Source organism: Olea europaea, chromosome 10 (genome assembly GCF_002742605.1).
Source record: "Olea europaea var. sylvestris chromosome 10, O_europaea_v1, whole genome shotgun sequence".
Classification (NCBI taxonomy): Eukaryota; Viridiplantae; Streptophyta; class Magnoliopsida; order Lamiales; family Oleaceae; genus Olea; species Olea europaea.
In genome coordinates, this window is record NC_036246.1 from 10,088,758 (window position 1) to 10,100,608 (window position 11,851).

At 35.7% G+C, this 11,851-nt stretch overlaps 1 protein-coding gene across 1 annotated transcript; it reads left to right on the forward strand.

Moving 5' to 3' along the window:
* Positions 1–8,979: 8,979 nt before the first annotated feature.
* On the forward strand, positions 8,980–11,651 carry LOC111401189 (G-type lectin S-receptor-like serine/threonine-protein kinase LECRK3). Its single transcript, XM_023028814.1, has one exon. The coding sequence runs from the start codon at positions 9,073–9,075 to the stop codon at positions 11,482–11,484; it is 2,412 nt and encodes an 803-aa protein (XP_022884582.1). The 5' UTR covers positions 8,980–9,072; the 3' UTR covers positions 11,485–11,651.
* Positions 11,652–11,851: the final 200 nt, after the last annotated feature.

Sequence of the window (11,851 nt, forward strand, 5' to 3'; positions counted from 1 at the left end):
TCCACAATTATAGGCCGGGATATTTAATTAAAATCAAATTTTAATTAAATATCAAATTAGAGTCCAACTCTAATTTCAAAAGTCAAGGCGGTTGAATTTAATCAAAATCAAATTTTAATTAAAAAAAATTAGAGTTCAACTCTAATTCCAAGATTTTTGTGCAAATCCGTTTAATTAAAATCAAATTTTAATTAAACAACATATTAGAGTCCAACTCTAATTTTAAAAAAAAATTAGGGGAAGACAATTTAATTAAAATCAAATTTTATTTAAATGTCAAATTAGAATCCAATTCTAACTTCTAGAATATATTTGGGTAAATATTTAATTAAAATCAAATTTTAATTAAATACTAAATTAGAGTCCAACTCTGATTTAAATTGAATTAACATTTTAATTTAGGACAAAACTCCTAAATAAAATAAAATTCAAATTAGGGTCAAAGTCTAATATTTAAGTTAAAATACAATTTTAACGAAATATGAAAAGTTGTCAATTTTAAATAAAACTTTTAATCTGGTCAAAATTGAAATTTTAGATCAAACACGTTTGAAATAAAATTTAAAACCATTTTAAAATTGCACTAGAAATCCCTTTCAAAAATTGCAATCTGACCCCAAGTTTCAAATTAATAGTAGGGCCCCTAAAATCATAAAATTGCACAAAAGCCCATTTTATTTAAAATTGCAAAAATGACCCTTTATACATAATTGCAGCAAAGGGCATGCAATTTCCTAATTGTAGCTGAAGCCCCCATCTCCTTTCACCAACTATATAGCCTAATTTTTTTTTCTTACCTCTTCTCTTGGCGGTGTTGGCATCGATCAGTGAGAAGTACGTGTTGCCGCTCCTGTCATAAGGGCTTCTCTGCGGCGCTGACATTGCAGAGAAGTCCCCGTGGCAGGAGCGTCAACATGTGCTGCTAGCTGATGATGCAACAACAGCGATGCCACTGTTGTAGCGGTAGATGTCTCACCGGCATCTGCCACCACAACGATGCAACACTCCCGGTGCCATCGCGCGTTGTTGGCGGCGGCTGCCGCCCTTTTCAAATCAAATTTATTTTTTATTTTTTTATTCACAATTCTAACCCAAGAAAATATTGTATTCAAAACAAATTTTGAAAATAGAATTAATTTTCTTAATTGCTAGAAACAATAAAAGGAACAAAACAACTTTTGATTATTTCCAAATTCAAAAAAATCTCTAACAAACACAAAGTAGGCACTGATACCACTATTGGGAATCTACTTATCATGCGTAACGAAAATAAAAACGAATTTCAATTTCCACCAGGAATCGTTATTGTGTTTAGATAGAAATTGTGATAAAAGTCATACATTTTTTCTAGATCTGCAAATCTCTTTGCTTTTTATTTGTTCTAGTAACCTTGAACTGCCTCCTACAGCTGTCCAATTGTCCAACCTCCAACGATGATCTACACAAAGAACAAGATTGTAGAATTATGATTTTCCTCTTATGCTAGCAAGAATAATAAATTTTTCTATAGATTTTGAAAATCCTAATCATATTTATATTAACCCAAACAGGCTTGGCCTGATCCGGTCCAATATTTAATTAACCCATTTAATTAAATTCGGTCCGTGAATTAATTAAATTCAATTAATTAATTCGGACCTATAAATAAACAGCACAATTAATTAATTAATTTATTCAACGTTTGTTAAATTAATTAATTGACAAATCACAATCTTTCAGTTCTCTTTTTGTGTGCAACCCATCAAGTTCCCGATCACAATGCCTAACGATGTGAATAATTATTTTGATCTAATTAAAATTGATAAATTAAAACACACTTTTAGTTTATCACCAATTCACATTCGCCGTTCCAAATTGATATCTAGCAATGTGTCAGGAGAATACATGTGATAAAAATGTCACGTGGTATGACAAAATCAAACTTGTTCGTTTTTTGTGAAACTATAATCCTTTTGTCAATATGATCCGATTAATTACGAGATATGGAAGTGTGTCACGATTATCGATCATATCTTTCATTCCACTATTAAATCAATATAAGTCGAAAACTCCTTTTCGACTTATGAGTACACCTTGGCCAAGAATTTCGTTATCGACTTAATTGAATGAAATGCAGCTCATAATCTCTTACTATCTAAGAGTGACGAATCCTCTATTGGTCATTCACAACCTTCATACGATTTTTGATATATCCGAATGATGTCGTATTAGCGGTTCTTGGCAGAGCAACATCCAACACCGTCAAAGCATGACTATCTTCATCCAACATCCAACATCAATGCCGTACTAAGACGATCTCAAGTCAAAGGACCAATCTCACTACCGAACGTTAGAGATTAACCACTGACACTCAGATAGTTATCCATGTGAAATCTCTCGAGGTGTCGCCAATATTTTGTTCCATAACAAAACATCAACGTATTTATTCAAGTGTCACCACACTTTAACTTGTGAGATCAGCTGTTTACTTCACAAGTAAGAAATGCCACATATGATGGTCTATCCGTAATAACGATATCCGTATTTCGTCATTACTTACGATCACGGATGATTTATGATTTAATCATATGTAATTTATATCTCGCAATCACAATTCCTTGTCATTAACAAATTATTAAGATTTGAATCTACAGACTCCATTATTAAATATTAATTAATTAAATAATAAATCTGCTATAAATCACATCAACTATACATTAAAAAGTGTTTATGTCCAAAGTCGATTGGAGCTAGGGCATAACACTTACAGAGGGACCATCAAGTTTCACTGAAACATATTGGATCATATTGTTTGAAGGACGAAAGAGGTAGGGAAAGATGACATTATTCAATAGGATCAAAGGTTTGTCAATATTGCTTTAATACCAAGAAAATAAATGCAGCTTCTTTCCACAATGGGAACAAATGTTGGAAGAAAACTTTCTCCATTTCCAATGGAAGACAATCTGAAGGTTTGAACAGAATTGCCGCTTATCCAGGTCGGAAAGGGCAACACAACATTCTGTCCCAAAAGTAAAGATTGGTCTACTTTAGTTCTTGTTGGATCACTACAACTTGGTAGTTCTGTATTTTTCAATTTTCTTCTATTGTTAACTATATTGGTGGTTGTTTTCTTTATATATCACAAGAAGATTTTTATTTATGGTCCAATTCAATTGAGGAAGTATACATACAAAGAACTAGAGGAGCTAACTGGGGTCTTCAAGTAGCAAATAGGTGGAGGAGCTTTTGGATGGTCTATAAAGATGTCTCTCCACCAATTCTAAAAAGATATATTGCAGTTAAGATGCTCAATGAGGTTGAATCACATGGCCTAAAAGAAATCAAAACAGAAGTAAATTAAATTGGACGAGAAAACTGGCTTTTGGTTAATGAGTACATGAGTAATGGATCTTTAGCTACCCTTCTCTTTTGTATATCAATACCTCATTGAAACCAATGGGCGCAAATTGTCTATGGTATTGCAAGAGGTCTAACGTACATACACAAAGAATGCAGGATACGAATAATTCATCGTGATGTGTGTTCGGTGAAATCTCACGGGCGTATAGTTTACAAGTAATAATGTAGTAAAAAATAGTATCATCACATGAGTAATAAATCTAAGATTGAATTTTATCAACTCGTTATCAAATTTGAATGATAAAAAAAAAAAAAAAATTTGACCATTTGTAAATTATTCTACTAATTATTTACTAAAAGAGATTGGAATTAGGTCAGCAAATACGTCCAATTTGATTTCCAAAATAGTTACAATCGAACAAGAAACGCTGGATCTCGCCCTGGAATAACCCCCTGCAATATGGCAACAATCACATGGAACAACTAATTTTTGGCCTCTACTTTCTGAAAATCAAGGCGTGCGATCGTCCGTTTCTATGGTGTGATCGCACCATAGAAATATCTTATGGAAATTGTAGTTTGGTGCCCTAATTTTTTCTTTGATCAACTTTAGTCCTTTCTTCGAGCAATTCTCGTCCCTTTCCTTAAAATTTCATCCAATTGTTATGTACATTTCAATTATCATTTCTTGGTCTAAATCAACTTTTGGATATTTGTACTTTAGTCCCTAGACTTTAGAAATCCTCCTTTCCATCGATTTTCGTTCCTTTGTTCTAATTTCACTTTCGATCATTGAGTTTTACCTAACGAACAATATATACAACAAATTAAATCATGACTCATTAAAAGTACTCCCAAATATCAGCACATAAAATATACTTTATGAAGCCTCAAAAAATACATTTGGCCGAGTTCTTGATGCCTAAAATTTCTGACTTTAGATTACCAAAAATCTGCACGTAAAAGTAGAAATCGTAAAAGAATCTTCCTAGCATATCAATTCCACTAGTAAAGTCGAAAGTTACCAACCGAAATTAGCTGCACCTTTGCACTGTGCTAATGATGAGGCATAAATTAAATCAACCATTAATGTCTTTTTGGAATCTGTCACTTGGCAACAAAGCTCAAGAAGGCTTTTGGTTGGAGGTAAATTTTTTGATCTAGGGGTGGGCCTAAAAACTAACCCAACCTGACTCGACCCAATACCCTGACGTACTTATATCTTTCATTGATGAAGGTGACCCCTAATTTATGAAAGAATTGGATACTGATGTCAAGAAATAAAATATTGAAGGCACAAGTACAAACCACAAAAGATGATGAAAAATGAGAACCACGACGACAAACTAGCCATTTGTTATTTATAGAACTTGTTTGAATTGTGATACCCATTTTGGAATTAAAACTCAAACACTTGGGCTATGATGAAACTGGGTTTAGGCCCAAAAATTTAGATGTTGCACTCCATTGCCCGATAACTCAAATTAAGAGGCCCAAAACCCGAGCCCAAACATTTGGCCATGTGTGATACTCCGGACCATTGGATCTCCTAAGTGAAATCAATGGTGATGAGCCTAATATATAAATGGCATCTAATTTCTTGCCGTAGCTGATTCGTATCTTTGTTGCGCCTCTTGAACTCTCTAGAATTTGAGTTTTGTCGTCTCTTCTCCCTTTCATCTCCTTTCGTCTATTGTGTGTTCTCCCTTGAAACTTCTGTGTTTTTGGATTGTATTCTTAGTGAACAATAGAATCTAGGTGATTCTTGTGTGGGGGAAGGGTTGATACAGCTTTGGGGTTGTTTCCTTGTGGTCCGTCAAAGTAATCTCATTTGATTTCTTGTGATGGTTTGGGGTATTTGGGGCTTCTTGTTTGTACAGACGGATACAATGATATCTGAGCCCTAGATTGATGAAATCTTGATGCTAAATGTTCTATGCAAGACTAGTGGGGTCCTTAGGCATAAAATTGTTCCTTATACGGCTCAACAAAATGGAGTTACTAAGAGGATGAATAGGACCATTATAGACAAGGTTAGATGCATGATGATCAGTTCTAGTGTCCCTTAAGTATTATGGGGTGAAGCTACTATGTCAGCAGTATATATCATAAATAGAACCCCTACTAGTACCTTAGATGGTAAAACCCTTGAGGAAGTGTGGTCTAGAAAAATCCCAGATTATGGCCACCTTAGAACTTTTGGTTGTGCAACATTTTCCCATCAAAGTGTTGGTAGGCTTGAACCTAGATCTATAAAACATATTTTTATGGGCGTATCTTGAGGGTTTGAAAGGCTACAGGCTGTGGGATAGGAGTGTCAAGGGGTTTAGAATGATCACAAGTAGGAATGTGACCTTCAATGAGTGAGACATACTTTGCATGTCTGAGAAACATCAAGAAACTGAACCTGTGAGAGATAAAAATGAGGAGACTAGATTGCAGGTGGAGAATAGAACACCTGCTGAATATACTGATGAAATGCAGATTGAAAATGAGGCTATCTCAGAATTTGAAATAGAAGAAAATATGCCTGTTCAAGAAGTGGGTGAAGAAGAAAATCCTTTAGAAGGCTATCAATTAACTAGGGATAGAATTAGAAGAGAAATAAGGGAACCTGTTTGGATTAGTCTATCTCTTGCTTTATTGTCATTTCAAGATCTAGTTTTTAAAGAACCTAAATCATACGAAGAGGCTGTGAGTTATCAATTGTCAAAAGAGTGGCAATTAGCCATCGAAGAAGAAATGAACTCCTTGCTAAAAAAATGACACTTGGATTTTGGTTCCTAAGCCTAAAGATAAATCTATAGTTGACTGTAAGTGGATTTATAACATAAATAATTTGAAATGGCCTATTAGGTTTAAAGTCAGATTAGTAGCAAAAAGTTTTATACAAAAACCTAGGATTGATTATAATGAGATCTTCTCACTTGTGGTTAAGTATACAACTATTAGTCATACTTGCTTTAGTAGCACATTTTGATCTAGAACTTGAACAAATGGATGTAAAAAACTACTTTTTTGCATGAAGACTTGGATGAAACCATTTATATGTGTCAACCACCAGGTTTTATTGATCCTAAGAAATCTGAATTCGTGTGCATGTTAAAAATATCTTTGTATTAAACAATCACCAAGACAACGTTATATATGCTTTGATAACTTTGTGTCATCAGTTGGTTTTCTTAGAAGCTCATTTGATCGTTGTTTGTACTTTAAAAAAAACAAAAATGAATCTGTGATTGTTTATCTACTTCTGTATGTGGATGATATGCTTCTTATAGGCCAAAATATGAGTGATATTAATGACATTAAAAGATCTTTATGCTCTGAATTTGAAATGAAAGACTTGGGCCATGCTAGAAGAATTTTAGATATGGATATTAAGAGAGATAGGTCACAGTGGGTTCTTTTCCTTTCACAATCTGCCTATGTGGAAAAAGTGTTATCTAAATTTTCTATGCATGAATCTAAGTCTGTCACTTTACCACTTTCAAGTCATTTTAAATTGAGTAAAGATCAGTCCCCTGTTGATGAATCTGGTGAATACATGCAAAAAGTCCCTTATGCTAATGTTGTGGGGTCTGTTATATAAACTATGATATGTATCAGACCTGATGTTGCTCATGCTATCAGTACCTTAAGTAGATTTATTGCCAATCCTGGCCCTGACCACTGGATTGCCTTAAAATAGTTACTTAGCTATTTAAAAGGGTCATCTAAAATGGGTTTATGTTTTAATCCTTGTAAAGAAGGTATTGTGTTAAAGGGGTATGTTGATTCCGATTATGCAAAGGATAGGGACAATAAAAAATCGACCACAGCTTATGTATTTACTTTGTGTGGCACTAGTGTGAGTTGGAAATCACAATTACAATCTATTGTTGCATTATCTACCACTAAAGCAAAATATGTGGCTGCCATTGAAGCCATAAAAAAAGCATTATGGATTAAAGGTTTGTTATGTGAATTAAATGTTCTTTCTCATCTAGTAGTTATATACACAGACAGTCAAAGTGCCATTCATTTGTGCAAAAAAATCTGTTTTTCATGAAAGGACAAAGCATATAGACACTAGGATGCATTTTATCCATGATATTATTCATAAGAATTCAGTTGTACTTGAAAAAATACCTAGTGAATTCAATCCAGCTGATATGGGAACCAAGGTACTCCCTCTGAACAAATTTAAATCTTGTTTGAAAATTGATGCTTGGTAATTCTTTGTGAATTGCAGGTGTTGGTGTGTCCACCTTGGTGCAGTGAGTTGTGAAACCTAAGCTAATGGATGAGTTGAAGATGGTTCTTCTGCATTCTGTGTCCTGTTTGAGTCATTGGCATCAAGGTGGAGAGTGTTAGAATTGTGATGTCAATTTTGAAATTACAACTCAAACACTTGGGCTATGATGAAACTGGGTTTAGGCCCAAAATTTAGATGCTACACTGCATTGCCCGATAACTCAAATTAAGAGGCCCAAAACCTGAGCCCAAACATTTGGCCACGTGTGCTACTCCGAACCATTGGATCTCCTAGGTGAAATCAACGGTGATGAGCCTAATATATAAATGGCATCTGATTTCTTGCCCTAGCTGATTCGTCTCTTTCTTGCGCCTCTTGAACTCTCTAGAATCTGAGTTCTGTCTTCTCTTCTCCCTTTCATCTCCTTTCGTCTACTGTGTGTTCCCCCTTAAACCTTCTGTGTTTTTGGGGTTGTATTCTTATTGAATAACAGAATGTAGGTGATTCTTGTGCGGGGAAGGGTTGATACAGCTTTGGGGTTGTTTCCTTTTGGTCCGTCGAAGTAACCTCGTTCGGTTTCCTGTGTTGGTTTGGGGTATTTGGGGTTTCTTGTTTGTACAGAAGGGTACAATGATATATGAGCCCTAGATCGATGAAATCTTGATGCTAAATGTTCTATTTGGTTTGTAAACATTCTTCAGTGAACATTTTTCTGGAATACTTTGTGTATTTTGTGTATCTTGTCATAATAGAACTTGAACAAAAGAATATAAAAATGAAAAAAGAAAAGAAAAAGAGCATCCTGTTCGGTTGACTGTTCTCTCGAGGAAATTTTGTTAAGGGATGAATATTCCACATCGAATAACGATAAAAATATAGATCAATTTTTAAGGATTTATACTACTTTTCTTAATAAGATTGACTTTCTAAAATGGAACCTCAATTTTCAACATGGTATTAGAGTCCATTAAACTCTAACAAGCAATTCAATCCGATTAAAACTCAAAAATAAGCACACGAATTTCAAGATTAATATGCTCAAACGAGCCATCATTACTCCTCTTAATAATATTGACATTTTAAGATGGAATCTCAAATCTGTACAAATTTCACATCATTTGTGCATTTTCTAACTTAAGACACTCGAGAATGTAGCAGTTGAAATGTCTTCCACGTCCGATTGAAATTTCAGCGGAAAGTTCTATCAAGCTTTCTAGTTTCCATATGAACTCATAGTCAACACGGAAGACAATTCTGTAGACTTGACAAATATTAATAAATACTTTGACAAATTCAATTGAAATTGCCAAAACCAATTGCTTTTCTATGAATGGGTTGACTGAGTTTACCACCTTATTTTTTTCCGAGAAATTAATTTACGGGCACAAAAAGAACGCGTTAAGAAATAGGGCTAGTCAAAGTACTCAATTGTGTCCTCTTTTTTTCCGAATTTAAATGCTCAGTTGTGTCATCAAGGTTTGCTTGATCTAGAAATGGCTTTTCTATCTCTACAGTTTAATTCATTCTTGATCATATCAGCGATTCTTCTCTTCTCAGCCTTTTTCGCAGCAGGCCAATCGGACTGCGCATTAAAGTTGGGCTTCTCGTTAACTACTGAAGACACTAGCCCGTGGAGCTCGCCTTCAGGTGAGTTTGCCTTCGGATTTAGGCGTCTTCAGCGATCTCCGTCTGACAATGAAGATCTCTTCTTGTTAGCCATTTGGTTCAATAAAATACCAGAACAAACTATTGTTTGGTCCAAAAACGAGTTTCCAGTACCTCAGGGATCAAAAGTCGAGCTGACAAATGAAGGGAAACTCATTCTCTACGATTCTCAAGGGATAGAAATATGGACGGCTCCAAGTAACGGTAGATCCACCTGTGCTGCCATGCTTAATTCAGGGAACTTTGTGCTAATAAATGGAGATTCTAACATATGGGAGAGCTTCAAAGAGCCTACTGATGTAATATTGCCTGACCAGACCATAAGTATGGGTACATATCTCTATGCGCGCCAATCTGAGACGAATTATACGAAAGGTAAATTTCGGCTCAGTATGCAAAGGGATGGAAATCTTGTGCTGTACCCTATAGTTTGGCCATCTGAAGATACAAGTGATGCTTATTGGGCTAGTAATACTCAGAGCTCGAATCCTGATGTTCAACTTATTTTCGACACGGCTGGTTATCTCTACTTAAAAGACGGGAAGGAAAACATTCTAAACATCACGGAAAAAGACATGGGTTCACCACAGGAATTTTACCACATGGCAAGGATTGATTCTGATGGAGTTTTCAGAGCCTATAACCATCCAAGAAAGAATTACGCTGCTGATGCCAAAGGTTGTACATCGGCTTGGTCTACTATACAAAGCATACCAGAAGATTTGTGCAAAGCAGTCATCGGAGATCTTGGGAGCGGGGCTTGTGGATATAATAGCTACTGTTTTAACTCAAATGGAAAGCCACAATGTCGCTGCCCGGAAGGATACTCTCCCGTTGACTCATTGGATATGTTGAAAGGCTGCAAGCCAAATTTTCAATTGCCTAGTTGCCAGCAAAATGGATGGGAATTGAACATGGAGTTCATAGAGTTTAAGGAATTGAATGAAACTGACTGGCCCTTAAATGATTATGAACTACGGACTGGATCAAGAGTAGATAAGGATACGTGTAAAGAATTCTGTCTCCAGGATTGTTTTTGTGCAGCTGTTATATATGATAAGAACTATTGTTGGAAGAAGAAGTTCCCCCTTTCAAATGGAAGACAATCCGCAGGTTTGACTAGAACTGCCCTTATCAAGGTCCCAAAAAGCAACACGACAGACTTGTGCCTCAAAAGAAAAGATCAGTCTACTTTAGTTCTTGTTGGATCACTACTTCTTGGTAGTTCGGTATTCCTAAATTTTCTTCTGTTGCTAACCATACTAGTTGGTGTTTTCTTCATATATCACAAGAAGATGCTAAATTTACAGTTTGATTCTACCACATTTGGGTTGAGAAGGTACACGTACAAAGAACTCGAGGAGGCAACTGGAGGCTTCAAGCAGCAACTAGGCAGGGGAGCTTTCGGAACGGTCTATAAGGGTGTCACCCCTTCACTTCCGAAGCGATATATTGCCGTTAAGACGCTGAATAAGGTTGAACCAGATGGAGAAAAAGAATTCAAAACGGAAGTACAAGCAATTGGACAGACTCACCACAAAAATTTAGTCACTCTACTAGGTTATTGTGATGAAGGAGAAAACCGGCTTTTGGTTTATGAATACATGAGCAATGGATCTTTGGCTACCCTTCTATTTGGGGTATCCAGACCTCATTGGAACCAACGGTTGCAAATCGTATGTGGTATTGCAAGAGGTCTGATGTACTTGCACGAAGAATGCAGCACACAGATAATCCACTGTGATGTGAAGCCTCAAAACATACTTTTGGACGAGTTCTTGATGCCTAAGATTTCTGACTTTGGATTAGCAAAACTTTTGTTGGCCGAGCAAAGTCGAGCAGCACGAACAAACATTCGAGGGACAGTAGGTTACTTCGCCCCTGAGTGGTTTAGGAAAGCATCTATCACTGTGAAAGTTGATATTTATAGCTTCGGAGTGATGTTACTCGAGATCATTTGCTGCAAGTCAAGTGTTGTATTTGCAATGGGAGAAGAAGAGGAGGCTCTAATCGATTGGGCCTACGATTGCTACAGCAAAAAGAAACTAAACAAAATGGTGGAAAATGATGAGGAAGCAAGGAATGACATGAAAAGTGTAGAAAGGCTAGTGATGGTGGCAATTTGGTGCATTCAAGAGGATCCTTCAATAAGGCCTTCCATGAGAATAATTACACAGATGCTTGAAGGAGTTGCTGAAGTTCCCATCCCTCCTCGTCCTTCAGTATTTAGTTCGTCTTGAATTATCAGTCTTGATTTCATATGAATGATAATATAGATATATATTCTTTGCTGGTTGTAGAGTAATGCTTGACTAGAAGTTTGCTTGCAAAGTTTTATGTTTAAGCAAAGCAATCATCTTCTTCGAATTCTATGTAAAATTTTACTCTATCTAGTAGCCTTAATGCCTCAGTAGTTTTCAGCAATGAAATTAGATCACTTGCACAAAAATGGCATCTTTTATATGCTTGACTAAACAAATTAAAGAAGAGAACTACGTGACTAAATCTGTCAGCTTGCGTGTGTCGTCCTCTTCAATCCATCTTACTAAAAGTTACAGCAAAAGAGTAATTTTTTATTGGTCCACAAATTATCTGGTGTCTGAAAAT